We start from the raw sequence: 22,241 nt of genomic DNA, 5'->3' as shown, positions 1-22,241 counted from the left end.
AACCTATGTCTGGACCATTCCTAAAGTTTTTCTTACCAACAGTACCATCATGCCTTGAGTGTTCATTTCTCCCAAGTGCTATTCCTTAAACATGAGTTTACCAATTGCCTAATTATGCAATAAAAATTGCTTTGAGATGGCTAACTAACTGCCCACAAAACTGATGAAAATCAAACTCGAAATGCTTGTAAAATAACTTTCTTCCCGTGTTTCCATTTGTTGAAAGTCTTACAGATGGAAAGCAGGTGTTCCTCCTCAATTTTTCAGACGTTTTGAAAGGAAGACAATTCTGTTAGCCAGATGGGTAAGCTTCTATTAATACACTCTTAAATTGTGAATCCCTCATAATGAGGGATTTAAAAGTTATTTATAAAGACACTACCTGCTAAAAATGTCCTCAGATCTCTGAAGAATAGTCTTGGTCCTGAATATACAGTGTTATCCTTTATGTTTTAAAGGGTGATACAGACAGACATGAGAAGCCACTAGTTGGTGCATAAGAAGGCCCTACTTGGCTATTTCATATCTACCTAGAATTGACCAAAATTTTTTTTAGGCCAGCAATTATTATTTAGCTTCGCTCTTTCTAGTGCAAGAAACTGTAGGCTGGATCAGTAGTTCAACAGCTAAACAGTCATAAAATAGTCATTGTGCATGTTAAATTTCTTTCAACTATAAAAATTTCCAGTTTCTATTTACTTATTCATTGTGACAGTATTACTAAACAGGTAAGGATGGGAATATTTTGTTATAACGTGTATAGTGAATGTATTGTACTGTGTCTGTGAAAACTGTGCTTTAAATTATATTTTCATATGTTTTGTTCAGGACAGAGCACATTAAGTTTGAAAGCAACAGAGGTTTGTTTTAGAACTGAAGGCAACTTAATGAAACAAAATTGCTGTCAAGAAAAGCTGCTTATAAATGTAAATGATATCACATTTAAAATAAACTGCCTCTGACCCAAAATAAACATGGCTCTTTATTTTCATTAGCATCCATTATAAAGACCAGTATCAAGATTGCCACAGAAACGAATATATCCATTCATTACCTTGTTCTAAGGCTGCCCTTTTTTGGTGGGGGGGCAGAATTCAGCTGACATGTAGGTTTCATCAATGTTTTGCCTAGGTTAGTAGGATGAACAATTTCATTTCACTGGTAGTAGCACTATAAAATTCAAAGGATACTTTTAGGTTAGCATGGTCCATAATTATTAACTGATGGAACAAAAATGTTCTTATCATTGAACATATTTTACCTGAATATATTCTGCTTAGCATATAACCTATCCAGAAGCTTAAAACATGGAGTCTTCAATACTGTTGCATCCCAGGTCTGCCATGTCCTGATACCTGACTGCCCAATACTGTTTGTTTTGCCCTAGACTCAAACCTTTTAAAGGATTCCAACGATACATAAATTCTGCTCCTAGAAACAAATACAAGTGAGATGATGTATAATATATGCGGTTCACATATAGTACCCCAAAATGCCACTACACTGAATATTAAGTTAACATCTTAGATAGCTAGTTTGCTTAAGACAAGCTTAAATATCTTGATAACCACAAAAACAGCAAAATCAAAAAGTCAGTACTTTAAATCCTTAACATACATATTCTAAAAGAGGAAAGGACTGTAGTTCAGATATTTTAATGACCCAGACCAAAAAGACATTCAAGATGCTAGACTTAATGAAAAACTATCACAAATAAATTTGACAATGAAATGTGTCTAATGTTAATGAATACTATATACAGCAGAGTCATAACGAACACGATAGTTTGATTTGGGTTTATGCATTACATATTTAATCACTTACTGAGAACATTTTTTCAAAGTTATACTCTTATCAAGAAAATGTGAAAAAAGACATACATTTTCTGTGGTTTTATGCCACAACCATCACTGTTTAGTAGATCATTTAGTATGAAACAATTACACTGACATATCTTGTTCCATTTCCCCATCAGATAGAAATACAACTTTAAGATGGCTTAAAAATAATCATTCAGGTATTCTAAAATTTTTTAGTCATAAAATTAGCAAAAATGCATTCTATTAATTCCTAAAGCAAACATTTCAAATATAAAAAGGATATTTGCTATCTTGGAAGCATGTGATCTCATTCTACATGCAGCTCCCTTTCTAAAGAGGGTTAAAAAAAACATTTCGTGGGCTAAATTATGAAGTTTCTGTATTCAAAAGAATAACTTTGCAAGACTTATGATAAACTCTTTGTATTACATAATTTTTAGTAGTCATGCTCAATCAACAAGGTCAACAGAGACGTGTAAGTATTCTGCTAAATAACACACTATACATACCTATTTTTTCAGTGTGGTAACATTAAAATAATCCATTTCCTTCATTCATATAATTTTTCAAAATGGGGAATAAATAAAGATACAAACACACAAGAACTTCTTAAGCAGGTAAGATTAACAGAGGTTAAAATTATATTTATTGATAAGTGATAAGCCAAGGACTGACCCTGACACTAGTAACACCAAACTCAAAGTAGCTGTTGGTCAGAAAAGTGCAGTAGAGGGTGCATGAAAGTGACACCTTGTGGTCTCCTTAGTGGTCTGAGGTGGTTTTTTTTCCAACTGCTAAACTGTATTATTAACTCCTAATAAAAATTAACTAGTCAAAATTTAAAACATTCTGATCAAAATGGGTCTGTACATGCCTTTCAAACCCCTGCTGGTCATAGTCAGGAGGGAATTGCTCGCTGCACATTGGGCACACCTTCCAGTGACTTTCAACATGTTCTTCAAATTTGCTCTGATCGTAGTTGGGAGGGAACATTAATTCACAGAGTGGACATTTCTTCTGAACATCAAAGCTTGAGGAAATAAAATGAAAGAATTACGTATTTCTAATAAACAGATTTTTAACAGCAGTAACCTTCAGATACAGCGAGGTTAACATTTATCTAATTAAGCTGATATTCATACTAACACTTACCTTGAAAGTCTTCAGTTACACCAGGAACCTCTTTTTCTGCTCCTAAAAGCTTGCTATTGACAATTGTGTAAACCATTTATAAAGCCTCTAATTTTAGTTTTACAATTAGATTGACAAAGAAAATCTTTTTCTCATCAAAATCCAAAAAATACAATCACATTATGTGAAATGAGGCTCAGTGACAAGAATTCTTCGATTTTTAACTAACAAAATATGCCTTTTGTAAAACTATAAAGATTCATACAACTTGTAGCTTCCCAACAGTGTTCGTTCAGTTTAACAACTAAAGGTGTTTACAGTACTGGTCCTCAAGGTACGGCGTGCATCAGGACTACCTGGAGGCATGCTGAGACGTGTACTGCTGGGCCCTACAGCAAGGATTTGGGGTTCAACAAGATCTGAGCTAGGGCCCTGGACCATATGCATTTCTAACACATTTTCAAGGACCATACGTTGAGAGCCACAGGTAATCCCAATTCTACACACGAAAGAGAAGAATTACCTGGGATCAAAGCAAAAGCCTGTTCCATGGCCACGTAAATGCTGACTTGGAGGATCAGGAGCAGTGGGCACATTCTCATCTTCCTAGGCAAACAATAATCATGCAACTTTTGAGAAAAGTGAAACTGAAGAGAAGTTCCTCAATTAATTAATTCAATCAAGCACCATATAAAGGAAACAAGATGACACTTTTAAAAATTTACTTCTATTATCATTAAATTAGATTTTCATGTAAACATGTTTGAAAGTGACTTTTTTTTTTTTTAAGAGAGTATTTCACTATGGACTAAGTCTTACCTTGAAATAAAAAGCAGTATTCAGTGGAACGGAGAGTATACTACACCTGTGCGTGTGAATGAAGTAGAGATCAATAGACTTTTTTGACCGATAGGTAGGTAACTTTACCAACTTTTCATTCCATACACTGGGTGACCACTTTCATAAAAATCTTAGGACTGCATTATTTTTCCTTTTATTCTCGTTGAATGACTATTAGTCTGTAAGATAGGCAGGATCTTCTTTGATAATATATATCCACTGCACAATACGTAGAAATTATAAATAAAGGAAAACAGTGCGTGTGTGTGTGTATGTTTTGGGGCAAATACACAAGCGAATCCAACTGGAAAACCATGTTGAAGTGAAGCAATGCACCAAACTACAGGCCTCAAAACCCCTGATGTAAAACAATCAGATTCCAATTTAAATATCTGATTAACAGATTATCAAGGAAGACTCCTAAAACCCTGTAAATCTGAGTCTGACTCAGAAAGAAAATGCTGGTTTGGATTTCCATGCCTGAATCCCTCTAGTCACGTTTTATAGACTTGCACATTGCTGCTACATCAATATCCAAACACAGACTAAGCAGCCACATCATCTGAAGCGCCCATCTGCTTTCTTCCCCTGAGCAGTTTGTTAGCTGCTCTCATGTCATGAACTAACACAACAGGTGGAAGAGGCACTGATGAAAGTCCTTATGTTGCTGGGTAGTCATGATTGCCCCAGAACTATTAATAGGCTAAGTCAGGTCTGTCATAGGAAGAGGTTCCAAAAAAGAGTATGTGACGTGAAATTTGAGGTGACCAAACAAAAGATAAATTGAATTCTTTTTCTGGCGGGGGGGAGGGAATAGTAAGGGAAGGTGGGGTAACTTAGCTATTACTCTGACAATTATCCCCGCTAAAAGCTCAAAAAAGGAGGTGAGAGACTTTTTTTTTCCCTCATGTGCATCACATGAGAAAACACTTTTGTTTACATATGATTCCTTTAGGCTACAACCGGGCAAAAGAAAAACAGGATCAATAACCTAATAGGGTATTGAGAAGTTGGGGAATGTTGGACAAGTACTTCATATACTTCAAAAATTAAAAGTCTTTAACTAAAATCCAGACAGTTTTTAAATCTGCAGGTACAAAGAGGGAAGATGATTTAGTAGTTGAATCGGCTAAGCTTACATATGTATAACAGGCAAATTGTGATTCTGTGCCACATTACTCTGGCTGCCATACTTAGGCCTTCCAGCAACAATATCTGAAAATGAATCTGCTTAAACAACTACATATAAAATAATGAACAAAATTTTCTCATATATAAATGACATAAAAATATGTTTAAAAAATTTTTGAAATGCTATTGAAGAAAATGAGAAGAATAAAATGTCCTCATATTCTACTTTTCAAAATTCTTGATGAGACATATATATAATATTGTACAATACAACTTTCTAGGAGCAAAAAATATAATGGAACCAAAAATCTCATAACCACCTTTCCCTGTGTTTTACAACAGCTGCAGCTCACACCAATTCACTGCTTCCATGAAGCAGCTGACAATAGAGTTTGGAACTAGCTAAGGTGCTAGGTTCAGACCACCTATCAGACATGTTAACCCTGCTCATAAAATATGTGGATGAGGGGGGCAAAAAAAGCAATTTATACTTTCTAAGCCATATATGATTTGGTAAGGGTAACTATTATTCTGTATCTTCTACCAGAATAAAAGGGGAGAGGGACTGAAGAGTAGAATTCTAGATGTAATAATGAGACATAAGTCCTCATGAAATAAGAAATCACCTATTGGGAGAATAGTTTAAAACCAGGAAGTATGTAATAAAATCTGAGTAACCAATTCATATAATAAAGTCTCTGGTGATCTTGTCATGCAAAATGACCAAATTTTCACTCACAAATACAGTTATTCCATTTTACTCATCAAGCTCGGCTAATTAGTTGCCAAACCATACTAGTTTACATATAACAAATTAGCCCAGGAAGTGAGGCTATTAAGGCAGGCTCACTGCCAGCAACAAAAAATGGCTACTGGTGAAAAAAGAAAGGAAAGCAGACAAGAACCCAAAACATCAAATAGGATTTCAACACTGGATCATGCAGCTTTACTATACACCTTAAAAGAATGTGAGGACATCATTCAATATTGAGTTTTTAATTAATAAATTTCAGTCATTAAGGTTATTAGTATTCTATTTTAGCAAGATTTCCACCCAAAACTACTAAAGTAATCAAGTTTTAGCACTGAAAGTTGTCAACTCAAAAGAATTTTGAATAGCAAGTTTTAAAGTATAAGTAGCTAGTATTTTAGCTAAACTGCTGAAATAATCTTGTAAGCAAATATTATTGGGACTACCACACTAAAATGTATTTACGAACAATTCCAAATAATTAAAATTTTCTTAAGAAAATATTTTCAATAGCATTTTAATCTCTACAAACGTCTAAACCACTCTACATTGTTCATGTACCTTTAGACCCATGAGCACAATACTCTATTTGCAAACTCATTTTTAAGCAAAGGAAACATGCTACGGTACACTGAAGCTCTGTTTGAAACCCAAAACTTCTCATGAGATGCTCAACTCAAAATCTAGTCTCTAAAAAAATTCTTGTTTTTCTTAGCAAAGTATATAACCAGTTTGAACATCTGAAATAGTATTAAAATTGGTTAATCTCTTAGACAACAAAATACATTTAATCATAGTAAATTCAAAATGCAATCATGATCATAAAAATACAATTACCGTATGATACAACAATTCCGTTTCTGGGTATATATCCAAAAGAACTGAAAGCAGGAACTCAAACAGATATACTGGTACACCTATGGTCATAGCAGCATTATTCACAATAGCCAAAAGGTGGAAACAACTCAAATGTCTATCAATAGATGCATGGATAAACAAAATGTGGTATACACATACAATGGAATATTACTTAGCCTTAAGGAAGAAAATTCTGACATCTTACAACATGAATGAATCTTGAGGACATATATTAAGTGAAATAAGCCCATCACAAAAAGATAAATACTATATGATTCTATTGTACTTATATGAGGTATCCAGAATAGTCAAATTCAGAGAGAAAAAGTAGAATGGCAGTTGCCAGGGGCCAGAGGGAGGGAGGAATGGAGTTGTTGTTTAATGGGTATAGAGTTTCTGTTTTGCAAGATGAAAAGAGTTCTGAAGACTTGTTGCACAACAATGTGAATATACCGTTGACCACTGAACAATGAGGATTTGAACTGCATAGATCTGCTTTTATGTGGGATTTTTTTCAATAGCATATACTACAATACTACATGAACTGAGGTTGGTTGGATCCTCGAATGCAGATCTGTGGATATGGGAGAAACCACAGATGTAGAAGACCAACTGTAAGTTATACTCAGATTTTCAACTGCATGGTTGGTTGGCACCCCTAACCCTCATGTTAAGGGTCATCTGTACCTACTGCTATAGAAGCATGTACTAAAAAATAGTTAAGATCGTAAACTTTATGTTATGTGTATTCAACCACAATAAAAAATGCAATTGTGATCAAACTAGCAATACACACTTGGGAGCTAATGACTGAGTTACACCATCTGAATCATTAGGATTCGGACAATCAGAATTTCTAAAACTGTGTTATGATTCCACCTTTGCCAGGAATTATTAACTGAAATATTTAGGTATCATTAAGGAGCTAGTAATGAGTATCAATGAAGAAATATCCACCACTTAATAGAACTTTTACTAAGTTAATAATTACTACTTTAGTTCAAGAGCATCCTGTAAGAAACACTTGCTAAGGCCAAAATCAACACATTAAGAACAGTACCAATGACTCTGGGTAACTTTTATATGAAACTAAAGAATTAACGTTTATCCTTATAACTCTGTATTATTAAGTAATATTAGTCAACAGTCTCTTTTTATGAGATGTTACTGTTTAAGCTCAGCCAAACATCCATTTCTAGTAATATGTCAATGAAGGAATATCATTGAATTATAACTCCATAAAATTTAAAGATATTTTAAAAATAGGAAAGCAAATAATTTTGTAAGATCTCTATTTTCAAATGTCACTTTTCTCAGATACATGCAGCCCTATGTTCATGCAACACTATTTACAAGAGCCAAGACATGGAAACAACCTAAATGTCCATCGACAGATGAATGGATAAAGAACATGTGGTATATATGTATACAATGGAATATTACTCAGCCGATAAATAGTGAAATAATGCCATTTGCAGCTACATGGACCTAGAGATTATCACACTAAGCGAAGTAAGTCAGAAAGAGAAAGCCAAATACCATATGATATCACTTATATGTGGAATCTAAAATAATGACACAAATGAACTTATCTACGAAACAGAAACAGACTCACAGAGAGCAGACTTGTGGTTGCCGAGGTGAGCCAGCGGGTAGGGGGGCGGGTGTTGGATTGGGAGCTTGGGATTAGCAGATGCAAACTACTACATATAGAATGGATAAACAACAAGTACAGCACAGGGAACTATATTCGATGTCCTGTAATAAACCATAATGGAAAAGAATACCAAAAAAATTTACTTTTCTCCACATTCAAAACTTAAAACAAACCAAAGACCTAAATTAGAAGCTAGAGCTACCTTAGATAAAACAATGGTTTCTGAGATACGACAACAAAAGTACAAGCAAAAAAAAGGATACGTAAATTTGACTTCATCAAAATTTAAAACTTTGTTCTGCAAAGGATACCACCAAAAGAATATAAAGACAATCCACAGATGGGAGAAAATATTTGCAAATCATTTATCTGGCAAGGGACAAATAATCCTATATAAAAATGGCCAAAGGACTTGAAGAGACATTTTCCCAAAGAACATATACAAATGGTCAACCAGCACATTAAAGATGCTCAGTATCATTAGCCATCAGGGAAATGCAAATCAAAATCATGATGATATGCCACTTCTCATCTACTAGGATGGGCTATCATCAAAACAACAGACAACAAGTGTGGGTAAAGATGTAGATAAACTGGAACTTTTACACTTACACACTGCCAATGGAAAAGGAATCAGGCAATTCTTCAAAAGGTTAAACACAGAGTTACCCTATGACCCAGCAATTCAACTCCTAGGTATATAACCAAACTGAAAAAGGTATTCAAACAAAAACTTGTACATAAGTTCACAGCAGCACTATTCACAAGAGCCAACTGTTAATCAACAGAGGAATGGATAAACAAAATGTGGTATATCCATACAACACACTATTCAGCATTTAATAAAAAGGAATGCAGTACATTCTTCATGCTAAATATGCATGGATGCTAAAACATGGATCTTGAAAACATTATGCTAAGTGAAAGAAGCCAGTCACAAAAGACCTCATGTTATAAGATCTGACTTACATAAATGTCCAGAATAAGCAACTCTACAGAGACAAAGTAACTGCTAAAGGGTACAGGGCTTCTTTCTGTGGTGAGGAAAATGTCCTAAAATTGAATGTGGTGATAGCTGCACAATTCTCTGAATATACTAAAAACCATTGAGTTGTATACTTTAAATGGTAATTATATGGTATGTGAATTATATCTCAATAAAGCTGTTACCAAAAATTACTTTTCTAAGATGATCTGAACATTAGTAGGCAGAAAATAAAAATAATTAAAAGCATTTCTTTAGGTAAAATCGTTAGTCACAAAAATTTAAATAGACCCTACTGTATATGAAAGGCATTGTACTATATGGTATAGAGAAGGTAAAATTCAGCATTAAGAGATGCCAACCAGGGACTTCCCTGGTGGTCCAGTGGGTAAGACTCCACACTCCCAATGCAGGGGGCCTGGGTTTGATCTCTGGTCGGGGAGCTAGTTCCCACATGCATGCCACAACTAAGATCCCGCGTGCCGCAACTAAGACTGGGCACAGCCTAAATAAATAAATATTTTAAAAAGAAAAAAAAAGAGATGCCAACCAGAGATACAGAATCAGCTGGAAATAAGTGTGTATTAAAAAAAAATAGAACATATAGAATTCATATAATCTTTTTTTTTAATTTATTTTATTTATTTTTGGCTGCGTTGGGTCTTCGTTGCTGCGCGCAGGCTTTCTCTAGTTGCGGTGAGCAGGGGCTACTCCTCATTGCAGTGCACGGGCTTCTCATTGCGGTGGCTTCTCTTGTTGTGGAGTATGGGCTCTAGGCGCGCAGGCTTCAGTAGTTGTGGCTTGTGGGCTCTAGAGCGCAGGCTCAGTAGTTGTGGAGCACAGGCTTAGTTGCTCCGTAGCATGTGGGATCTTCCCGGACCAGGGCTCGAACCCATGTCCCCTGCATTGGCAGGCGTATTCTAAATCATTGCGCCACTAGGGAAGCCCCTCATGTAATCCTTTTGATGAAGTCTAATTATCTATTTTTTCCTTTGCTGCTTGTGCTTTTGATGTCATATCTAAGAAACCATTGCCTAACATCACAAAGACCTACCTCTATGTTTTCTTTTGAATTTTATACTTTAGCTCTTATATTTAGGTTCAATTTGAGTTAATTTTTGTATATGGTATGAGGTAGAAGTCCAATTTCATTTTTTTGCATATGGATATCCAAATGTCCCAGCACCGTTTGTTGAAATGATTATTCTTTCCCCTTTGAAATGTCTTGGGGGACTTCCCTGGTGGTGCAGTGGTTAAGAATCTGCCTGCCAATGCAGGGGACACAGGTTTGATCCCTGGTCCAGGAAGATCCCACATGCCGCGGAGCAACTACGCCCTTGCGCCACAACTGCTGAGCCTGCGCTCTAGAGCCCGCATGCCACAACTACTGAAGCCCGTGCGCCTAGAGCCCATGCTCTGTACCTAGAGAAGCCACCGCAATGAGAAGCCTGCGCACTGCAACGAAGAGTAGCCCCCGCTCACCGCAACTAGAGAAAGCCCACACGCAGCAACGAAGACCCAACACAGCCAAAAATAAATAAATTAATTTTAAAAAAATGTCTTGGCAGTCTTGATAAAAGTGGATTGGCTGTAATTATATACTACTTTTGTAAACAGAAAACATACTGGTTATATTCAAAGTAAAATTTTAAAAATAAGACAACATATGAAAAATGGCAAAATTTAAGAAAGGCAAAAATTCCATGTGTCATGACAATGGGAAACAGGCCTTGATTCTTTCAAGCAGTGATTCCCAACAACTGTGGAGTCATAGACCCTTTGAAAACCACAGATCCTTCTGAGAATAAAAACTAAAAAACTCATCAGAAAAAGATGTAAATACAAAAACTGTCAGTCTTCAATTGGGGGGTTCATAGTGAAGGATTCATGTGGAAAGCTACAAACTACACATTAACAGAATGTGTGAACCTCAGTCTTTCAGAGATAGAGGAGAAAGGAAAGAAGTAAAGCTAGTCAGGTGGAAGGGAAACACTATACAAAGGCATAAAAACAACTGGAAAGTGGGATATGTGTTGAAGGAAGAGAAAGTAATCCAAACTTGCCTGATGGGCCTTAGGAAGTTTAGACCAGTGCAACTCAAACTTTATTAAGCGCATGATCACCAAAAGACTTTGTTAAATGCAGTCTGATTCTCTGTAGGTCTGGAGTGGAGCCAGAGATTCCTTATTTCTTCCAGGAGATACCAATAGTGTTGGTCCAAAAAAGGTATTTTTGTGAAGCAAGAGTTTAGACCATGGTTCCAAAAACTGTGCAGGAGGCTACTGAGATGCTAAAGGTGCCATTAACTGAGAAAGTTTGGGAACCTCTGGTTTAGTCATTTGGTAGGTTGATAGGTGGTAAAACCACAAATTCCATAGCCAAACTGATGCGGCTGTATGCTTACCAGCTGTATGACTTGAAGCAAGCCAGGTAGTCTGTCTCTGTTTCCTCCATTATAAAATATAGTAATAGTTTCTACCTCATAGGACAGCTATAAAGAGTTAATATATTTAAAGTGTTAAGCATTAGCTGTCCAATGAAACTACAGAAATGTCTATTGCCATCACTATCATCATAATTACAACTATGAGGTGAAGGGGAGTGAGTCATAAAAGCCTTTTTTGATCTGACAGAAAGTTTTTGGTGCAGAAGAGGAGATACGGAAGGTGTGACTGGAGGGGGCTGGAAGTGCAGCCGCTTCAACCCCAACTGAAAGGCACTAGGTCCCAGGCTGTTAAATACTTCCAGGGCAAAGAACCAGAGAAAAGGAACAGGTCAACTCAGAGCTGCTTTTCATATTCTAACTGAAACTACTTAACTAAAACACTTCATTTGCAAGTGATTTTTGTTGTTGTAAGGACCAGAATTTAAAAAAAAAAAAAAGGTCTGAACGTACATAAAAATTAGTTTCTGTCTAATGTGGAAAATCTTCTGATGGCAAAAATACAATTACCCAAGGTACGCCTCCTAAGACCCCTTCCATCTCATTACCAAATCTAAGCATGTCAGCAAATGAGCACAAGATTCTAACACTGCTCCTCATGGGTTTGCGGGAGGGCGAAGCACACAGAAGAGAAAGCACATTCTGCTAATTAAACTGAAGCAGGTGACTAGAGAAGAGCTTGTCCCATGTAACACCTGTGCCAAGAATGATCAGATTAAATATGCAAAATGTGAAGTAAAGGTGTGAAAAAGCAGTAAGATGATACTCTAGACTTCATATAGGCTACCAAAGTTCTGACAGTTTTCCTAATTATTCCCAGTAATGGATATAGGAGGCCAAAAGGCAGAAGAGAGAAATACATTTTTCTCCATTATGGGTGTTGAGCACTAGGGCTAAAATCATGCCTGTCTGAACACTGATCAGTTTCTGCAAAGGTTAATAGCAATTAAATGCAGCAAACTAGATTAAATGAGAAACAGGTCATGATACCACTGTACTTGCAAAGAGCACGATAAAGCATTTCTTTTAAACGCATCTTAACGCACAGAAAATCCAAAGAGCTGCTAAAAGGATCTATTAAATGGTGAAGAAATCTCTTAAATGAAATAAAAAGAATGCCATGCCACGTAAACTGATTCAATTATCAACAGTACTGTACTGCTGAGAGATTAAATACTAATGATGTCTACAAGAGTATTTCTCTGAAAAAGAAAACTACGATACACACACTTCTTCCTTTTTCTTGCTAAAGATAATGAAGAGTCCACTTTATAACTTAAAGTGGGATATAAATGCAAAGCTGAAAAGATGCACAGCAAAGCATAACACTGTCATTAACACTTTGCTTCTTGCAACCTAGTACATCTACAATCAAAAGAATATAGTAAATTACTCTGTGATAATTAAGATTAAACTATCTGTGACTACAGTTAATACTGTATTGTACATTTGAAAGTTGCTAAGAGAGTAGATCTTAAAAGTTCTCATCACAAGAAAAAAAAATTATAGCTGTATGATGATGGATGTTAACTATACTTGTTATGATGTTCATTTTGCAATATACACAAATACCGAATCATTATGTTGCACACCTGAAACGTGTCAATTATAGCTCAATTTAAAAAAAAATTTTAAGATTAAACTATCTTATAATTACAATATTCTAAGGTCATTCTCTCAATAAATCCTAAAGTGTAAGTCTGAAGCATATTAATGGTTGATTTTTCAAATTTAAATACAAGCAGATTTTTCAAAAAATCAAGTAAGCAATCATGTGTACACACACAAGCATACACATTCTCTCTTTCTACACACACATAACTCTCTACACAGGACAAAATATAAAAGGGACAGGCTCAGAAAATAGAAATTCAACTTACTTTACTATCCTCAGGGTCTTCTAAACCATCAGGTCGACTTAGGTTTCGAGCAGGCTGGCTGCAGACAACATTATCTTCCAGTCCCCAAGAGGGTACTCTCACAGGTGGCCTTTGGATTTCATCTGGGTAAAAAGCACCATCTGCTCCATCTGAAATAAAAATTTTGGAAGGGTAGGGTAAAAACCTGGTACTAAAATTAGAATCTGTGTATAGCTATGATGAACAGAATATAAAGAACCACTTTAGTGTATCCAAAAAATGTCTTTTTTTAACCCAAATGATCTTTAAAAATAAGAACTATGTGCAATAAGCAAACAGACTCCTCATTCATGGTGTACTGCTTCTAGATGAAGCCAGTTAGTGTTAAACATTAAAACTGCTTATTATAGGGCCTCCCTGGTGGTGCAGTGGTTGAGAGTCCGCCTGCCGATGCAGGGGACACGGGTTTGTGCCCCGGTCCCGGAAGATCCCACATGCCGCGGAGCGGCTAGGCCCGTGAGCCATGACTGCTGAGCTTGCGCGTCTGGAACCTAGGCTCCGCAACGGGAGAGGCCACAAAGTGAGAGGCCCACGTACCGCAAAAAAAAAAACCCAAAAAACTGCTTATTATAAAACAAGATTTCTATTAGAGTTGATCATACCAACAGTTCTCTAATCCCAGGAAGATACAAACAAAAAAAACCCCTCCACATTCAGCTAACCCCAACCAAAAATATTTTAATAACCTCTTGTTTCCTGTGTTGCGTAAGGATTACCAAACTGCAGAACTGGTTGTGTATCTGGCACTGCAGGAACATGACCATTTTGCTCTGAGCTTGTGTTGAAACACTGTGAGATCTGCTGAGGACTCTGGGAATTCTGACCCTCCAATTTCCTTTCTGCTTGATTTTCTATACTCCTTTTAAGTTCCTAAAATTAACAAAAACAAAGGTGAATAAGCAACCAAATATTTTTTAACAAGAAGAGCATTAAATATTTAGCCAAAATATAACAATAAAATGACTTCCCTACTATATTTAAAGTATACAGTTGGAAAGGCTGGTTCTCAACTTCTCATAAATGTCCCTTCCACAGCTAACAAAATCAGAAAGCGGGATAAAGCCCAATATATTTTCAAATTTATTTGTGCCAATAAAGTACCCTTTTTATTGCTAATTGAGAGGAAATTGCGAATCTCTTACCATTTAGCTATTAGTAAAAATCATAAGACAAAAAACAACTCAGACTGCTTCCCTGGTAAACTCTATTGAACATTTTTAAAAATACTAATCTTGGGCTTCCCTGGTGGCGCAGTGGTTGGGAGTCCGCCTGCCGATGCAGGGGGCGCGGGTTCGTGCCCCGGTCCGGGAGGATCCCACGTGCCGCGGAGCGGCTGGGCCCGTGAGCCGTGGCCACTGAGCCTGCATGTTCGGAGCCTGTGCTCCGCAACGGGAGAGGCCACAGCGGTGAGAGACCCACATACAGCAAAAAAAAAAAAAAAAAAAAATACTAATCTTGTATAAACTCTTCCAAAAACTAGAGGAAAAAAACAGTCTCAGCTTACTTTACAAGGCCAGTATTATCCTGATACCCAAACCAGTGACATCACAGGAAAACGGCAGACCTCAACTGCAGACCCTCACGAATACTGATGTAAAAATCCTTAACTTAATTAAGAAATCAAATTCAATATTAGAAAATAATACATTGGGACTTCCCTGGTGGCGCAGTGGTTAAGAATCTGCCTGCCAATGCAGGGGACATGAGTTCGATCCCTGGTCTGGGAAGATCCCACATGCCACGAAGCAACTAAGCCTGTGTGCCACAACAACTGAGCCTGCGCTCTAGAGCCCGTGTGCCACAACTAAAGCCCACGCCTAGAGCCCGTGCTCCGCAACAAGAGAAGCCACAACAATGAGAAGCCCTAGCACCGCAAGGAAGAGTAGCCCCCGCTCACCGCAACTAGAGAAAGCCCACACGCAGCAACGAAGACCCAATACAGCCGAAAATAAATTTATTTAAAAAAAGAAATCATGACCAGTGGGTTTTATCACAAGAATGCAAATTTCGTTTAACATCCAAAAATCAATGTAATTCATCACATGTTCATAAAGGAAAAAAGCATACAATCATTTCAATAACTGCAAGAAGAAACATTTTATAAAATTCAACAGGCATCCATGATTTAAAAAAAAAAAGACATCTACAAAAACCTACAGTGAATCTTAATGGTGAAAAATTAAATGGTTCGACCTAAGATCAAATATTAAGGCAAAAATGTCTGTTCTAACCGCTTCTATTCAACATTATACTGGAGTTTCTTTTTTTTATTTTTATTTTTTTTATTTATTTGGCTGCACTGGGTCTTAGTGGCAGCACTCGGGATCTTCGTTGCGGCGTGCAGGATCTTTTAGTTGCTGCATGCAGGATCTTTTAGTTGCTGCATGAGGGATTTAGTTTCCTGACCGGGGATCAAAGCCAGGCCCTGTGCATTGGGGAGCGCAGAGTCTGGACCATTAGGGAAGTCCTTATACTGGAGGTTCTACCACAGTGTTAAGATTAAGGCAAGATTAAGGCAGACAGACTGGAAAGGAAGAAGTAAAACCATCTTTACTCACAAATGATATGATCATAGAAGTGGAAAATCCTAAGGAATACACTAGAACTAGGAGAATGAGTTAATTTAGCAAGGCTTCAGTATATAAGGTCAATATATAAAAACAACTGTACTGCTATATATCAGCAACACAACTGAAAAATGAAACTTTTAAAAATTCGATTTATAGTAACATTCATAGATAAAAATTAAATACTGAGGAATAAATATAGCAAAAGATGTGCAAGGCCTATAAACTAAAAGCCACAAACATTACTGACAGAAATTAAAGAGAGCCTCAGCAAATGGAGAAATATACCACATTCATGGACTGGAAAACTTATTTTTATGCTATTAATTCCCCCCAAATTGATCTACAGATTCAATGCGATCCCAATCGAAATTCCAGCAGGTTTTTGTATAAACTGACAAACTGATTATAAAATGTACACGGAAACACAAAGGTCCTGGAATAGCCCATTTTTAAAAAGCAGAACAAACTTCAAGACTTACATAATCTGATTTCCAGACTTGTTATACAGCTACAGTAATCAACTGAGTACAGTTTTAGCCTTAGGATAAACAGATTGGGGGTAGGCAAACTTTTTCCATAAAGGGCCTGGTGGTAGATATTTTCAGCTTTGTAGGACACATAGCCTCTGTCACAACTACTCAAATCTCTCTCTGCTATTGCAGCCATAGACAATACCTAAAAATGAATGGGCATGGCAATGCGCTTTAATAAAACCTTATTTACAAAAATAGGCCACAAGCCAAATTTGGATGTAGGCCTTAGTATGCTGACCCCTAATATAAATCAATAAAACAGAAAAGAGATTCCAAAAATATACCCATACTCTTGTCAATTAATTTTCAACAAAGATGCAGAAGTAATACAATGGAGGAAAAACATGTTCTTTTAAATACATGATGCTAAAAAACTGGATACTGCATACAAATAAACAAATTTTGACTACATATCATTCCTTACACAAAAATTAATTTTAAGTAGCTCATAAATCTAAACCTAAGAGCTGAAACTATAAAATATGCTGGATTAAAAAATAGGAGAAAATCTCTGTAACCCTGGGTTAGGCAAAAATTTCAGATAGGACACATATAGCATGAACCATTAAGAAAAATATTGCTAAACTGGACTACTTCAGAATTAGAAGCTTTTGCTCTTCAAAAGACAGTATTTTTAAAAATGAAAAGGCGAACCACAAATTGGGAGAAAATATTTCCAACATATATAACAAAGAAATTGTATTTGGAATATATTTTTTAAAACTCTTAAATCCAAAAAAGATAACCCAATAAAGAATCAGGTAAAAGATCTGAATAGACACTTCACAAAAGAATGTATATGAATGGCCTGTAGGCAAACGAAAAGATGTTGAGCATCACCAGTCAGTCATCAGGGACTATCTGGAAAAAATGAAAACACTAATCTTAAAAGATACATACACCCTAATGTTCATAGCAGCACTATTTAAAATAGCAAAGATATGCACGGAAGTAACCCAAGTGCCCATTAACAGACAACTGGATTAAGAAGATGGGTGTGTGTGTGCACGCGTGCACGCGCTTGATTCAGTAAGTCAAAGACAAATACTATATGTATGGTATCACTAATATGTGGAATCTAAAAAATAATATGAATGACTGTATATACAAAAAAGAAACAGACTCACAAATATAGAAAACAAACTTGTGGTTACCAAAGGGGAGAGGGGAGGGGGAAGGGACAAATTAGGGGTATGAGATTACAGATAAAAACTACTATATACAAAATAAATAAGCAATAAGGATTTACTGTGTAGCATAGGGAATTATACCCATTATCTTGTAATAACCTATAATGGAATATAATCTGCAAAAATACTGAATCACTATGCTGTACACCTGAAACTAACACAATATGGTAAATCAACTACACTTCAATTAAAAAAATTTTTTTAAGTTTAACATTAAAAAATAGTAATTAAAAAAACACTAGTTGTTGGAGAAATTAAAACTAAAACCACAATGAGGTAACCTTACACACTCACTAGAATGACTAGAATTAAAAACTGACAATACCAAGGGCTAGTAACTGGAATGCTCATATACTGCTGGTGGGAATGCAAAGTGTACAGCCTCTTTGGAAAACAATCTGGGTGTTTCTTAAAAACATACACTTATATACCATATAAGCCAGCAATTCCCTTCCTAGGTATCTACTCAAGAAAAGTGAAAACACATGTCCACAAAAAAAACTTGTAAGAGAATGTTCATAGCAGCATTACTCATAACAGCAAAACATGAGAAATAATTTGAATGCCCATCAGCTGGTAAAAGGATTAACATCTATCAATTAGTGAATAAATTCTGTATGACCACATTTATGTGAAATCCTAGAAAAAGTAAGACTATAGAGTAACAGAAAGTAGAACAGTGGTTGTCTGGGACTCGGGGTAGCTGGAGGAACAGACTACATATGAGCATGAGGGAACGATGTGCAGCAATAAAACGTTCTATAGTTTGAATGTAATGGTAGAGAACTATATGTATTTGCCAAAATTCATCAAATTGCACTTAAAATGAGAGAATTTTATCATATTTAAATTGCACCAGGGACTTCCCTGGCAGTCCACTGCTTAAGACTTCGCCTTCCAATGCCGGTGGGGTGCAGGTTCAATCCCTGGTTGGGGAGCTAATATCCCACATGCCCCATGGCCAGAAAAACAAAACATAAAACAGAGCAATATTGTAACAAATTCGATAAAGACTTTAAAAATGGTCCACATCCAAAAAAAAAAACCTTGAAAAATAAAAATTTAAAAATTCAACCAAAAATATTAACAAAGGATATAAGGATGAAAATTTTCATCTGTAAAGTAAAATTCAGCTGGTTTTGCTGATTGTCATCCCTTGGGAGTAGAAATGAGACTCTATGTTAACAAATTTTTACCTATAAAATGACCTTAAAATAGAGTAAGTGGCCTTCAAATGGAATAAGTCGTTATCATTGAGAGCAAAACTGGTAAACGTGAAAAATGCAAGTCAATTTAGGTTTGAAAAGAGAAATGGGAATTAAAAGTTCTTCTGAAGCATGTGAAAAGAGTACAGAAGGCATATGAAATATAACATATTGCAGGATTGGTAAGTGAATGATTTACTTAGAACACAGGATGCACGTTAAGAGTAGAAGAAATGCAGCTAAAAACACAGGCTGAAGGGCAAATGTGCCAGATGTGTCATACAGTTTACTACAATGGGTCTAACAGTTCTTGAACAATAATAACACAGTGCAATGGTCCTTAGGCAAGGTTAATCTAGCAAAACTATACTGGGCACAGTTGAAAGTAGAAACAAATAATCAGGGGGGCAGCATGACATGGTGGATTGGAGTCAGGCCAGAATTTGCTCATCAGCTCCAGCACAAATAACCCTGAGGAACTTACCTTCCCCAGGCCTCAGAGGACTACTGAGAAATGAGGGGAGTGTTTAAAACAGGCCCTCAATGGAGGTTCCCTCATCTCCTGTCAAGACTCAAAAACCCCTGACATACCACTATAGTAATTCAGGATGTTTAAGTGGAATGTGAAGAAAGAAAAAGGGAGAGAGTAAAATTTTAAAATATTTTAAAGATGATTCAAGAAAAGTGAAAAAAGGGCATGAAAGCAGCAAAAGAGTTAAGAGATGATAAACTACTTCTACAAAAGTGTAAGCAAATCAATTTAAAGAAGTATGGTTAAGTTCTTCTGTAAGCAAACAATAAACTACTTAAATGGAGTCAAGGGTTTCATCAAAACATTTATGCATGTGCTGATAGAGCCAAGGAACTTCATAGAGAATTCCAACCTAATAAAGAGTTTCCTCTAGGTTCATACTCCACTCCACTACCATCAAAGATGAAATAAATCCTCTGCAAATAGTATAAGGGTAAGAAAAGGAGGAATAAGCAGCTTTGATTCCTCATGGGGGAAACTGGAGGCAGGGTGAACAGAACACAGGAACATGGACAAAATAGTTATGATTAGGTTGTTTGGCAAATTAGAAGACTGAACTCTCTTGACTTAGAGAAGATTCTTAAATTTGTATTCACAATGCATGCCTCCCCCCACAAAAGGATCCATGTTTAGAATTCAGGAAATCCATGAACTTAGATGAAAAAAATTTTTTTTATATCTTTTCACTAACTTCTAACTGAAATTTAGCATTTTCTTCAATTATGGATGTAGGCAAAAAAACATAGCAACAGTTGCAGTACCTTTAATTTTGTCACCCACAAAAATCACAGATATACTCAAGACACCTTCCATTAATCATTTATAAGTATATACAAATATTACTGTTCTACTCTTAAAAAGGAAGCAGATCATCCGGAAATATGAAATGATGATTTAGAAAAATCGCTAGTCAGGTACCTGATGTTAAACAACATTTTGAAATAGTTTTACTTAAAAAATTTTTTTTATTTTAATTTTTTCCCTGGTAATAGTTAATAAAGTACTTCCCACCATCATTTTTATCATTATTTACCATTGTGCTTTTGCTTTATTATTTTCTTTACTCTTCCCTTTTCATATTTCTAGTAAGGGGCTTATACAGAATATCTGAAATAGTATGAAAATAATAAATAATTCTAAACAGTGGTTTTGGGTTGACATGAAAAAATAAGATACTTTAAGGTATATTAAGTTTCTAAATAAATTTAAATTGGTAGGGTTTTTAATCCTAAATTACTTCATACTATTAAAAGTTATTTTTAAAATATATATTTTTATAATATTAGGGAGCCAGTTACTTAAAAAAACTATAATGAGTTTTTATCCACACATATGTTCAATATTTATTATCTAATATGCAGCAGGAACTGGCCTCCAGGCACTAGAGATTTAGGAATAACCAAAACACACAAAAATTCCTGCCCACATGAAGTCTGTATCTAGAGCAGGGCAGATGGCCAAGAAACAAAATAAGTAAAATACACATTCTGTTAGATGGCGATATATCCATTTTGTCATTTGCTCACTCAACTAATGCTTAACGATCACTTGGTTCATTCCAGGCACTGTCCGGATCTAGGTTTCAGTGCTGAACAAAAAGGACTTAATCCTAACTCTGCAGAGGATTGTGGTAGGAGTGAGGGTATTGAGAAACACTGGGGGAGAAGACAAACATGAAGTAAGTTGCTGAAATAGCAAACAGAAATTCTTATAAATACAGTCGTTAGAAGTAATATAAAACTATAGTGTCAGTAGCAGGGAAATCAAGAGTAACTCAAGAAGACAGGAAGCAGAAAGCAAACTGGCCTACTTCTATTGTATTCCTGACAGGGCAGGGTATTAATTGACAATAAAACTGCTGATCCCACTACATTTCTTTTACCAAATATTTTTATAAGCAAATGCTATAAATTATGTTTGCCCCATTAAATTGTTTAGTCATTCAACAAATATTTAACTTCAAATATCAGGCACTGTACTAGAGGCTGCAAATACAGTGGTGAATAAAATAAACATGATCCCTGTTCTTCATGGACCTTATAATTAAGCAAAGGGAGTTGTTAGAGAAATAAGCACAGAAATATTAATTACAAATTATGGTGCTATAAAATAAAAGTATAGCTCCCAGGTTTAAGTTTAATAAAGGTACCTAATTTAGACTGAGAGGTCAAAGAAGTCCTCTCTGAAAAAGAGAGGTTTAATCTGAGACTTAAAGAATAAGTCAAGAGTAGTAGGAATAGTTAAATATTCAGAGGAAAATAACAGGAATTATGGGATATACTTGAAAAAATACCACTGGGGGAAGAGAGAAGGGAATTACAGTTGAACAGATAAAATAAGATGGCACTGAGACTTCCCTGGCGGTCCAGTGATTAAGACTTTGCCTTCCAATGCATGGGGTGTGGGTTTGATTCCTGGTCAGGGAGCTAAAATCCCATATGCCTCACAGCCAAAAAAAAAAAACAAAAATAAAAACAAAAACATAAAAACAGAAGCAATACTGTAACAAATTCAATAAAAAAAAAAGACTTAAAGAAAATTAAAATAAGATGCCACAAAGTAACATCTGTTGATTGCTGGGTGAGAAGTACAACTGAGTTCGTTACATTATTCTCTTCTTACATATGTTTAAATTCTTCTGGGACTACCCTGGCGGTCCAGTGGTTAAGACTCTGT

General features: G+C 35.9%; 2 protein-coding genes across 4 annotated transcripts in view; one reads left to right on the top strand and one right to left on the bottom strand.

Moving 5' to 3' along the window:
• Positions 1 to 973, top strand: part of JAZF1 (JAZF zinc finger 1) — a 342,754-nt gene extending 341,781 nt beyond the window's left edge. The window contains exons 6-7 of one of the 2 annotated variants that reach the window (XM_081243749.1): positions 227 to 304; positions 829 to 973. In XM_081243749.1, the coding sequence (XP_081099875.1) occupies positions 227 to 276 (50 nt within the window). In that variant the 3' untranslated portion in view covers positions 277 to 304; positions 829 to 973. Of the gene's footprint in view, positions 1 to 226 lie in introns of both variants that reach the window. The other variant, XM_081243748.1, reaches the window with a different exon arrangement.
• TAX1BP1 (Tax1 binding protein 1) overlaps positions 965 to 22,241 on the bottom strand; it is a 91,362-nt gene continuing 70,085 nt past the window's right edge. The window contains exons 14-18 of one of the 2 annotated variants that reach the window (XR_014016621.1): positions 14,222 to 14,405; positions 13,497 to 13,645; positions 3,475 to 3,557; positions 1,262 to 2,850; positions 965 to 1,170 (exon numbers count right to left, since the gene is read on the bottom strand). Coding sequence is in view for 1 of the 2 variants with exons in the window: in XM_081243740.1 (XP_081099866.1) it covers positions 2,649 to 2,850; positions 3,475 to 3,557; positions 13,497 to 13,645; positions 14,222 to 14,405 (618 nt within the window). In the remaining variant the exon portion in view is untranslated. Of the gene's footprint in view, positions 2,851 to 3,474; positions 3,558 to 13,496; positions 13,646 to 14,221; positions 14,406 to 22,241 lie in introns of both variants that reach the window. The other variant, XM_081243740.1, reaches the window with a different exon arrangement.

This window comes from Mesoplodon bidens (genome assembly GCF_964165515.1).
Source record: "Mesoplodon bidens genome assembly, chromosome: 9".
Classification (NCBI taxonomy): domain Eukaryota; kingdom Metazoa; phylum Chordata; class Mammalia; order Artiodactyla; family Ziphiidae; genus Mesoplodon; species Mesoplodon bidens.
Note: the sequence above shows the minus strand (reverse complement) of the source record. Positions and strands in the feature narration are given on the sequence as shown.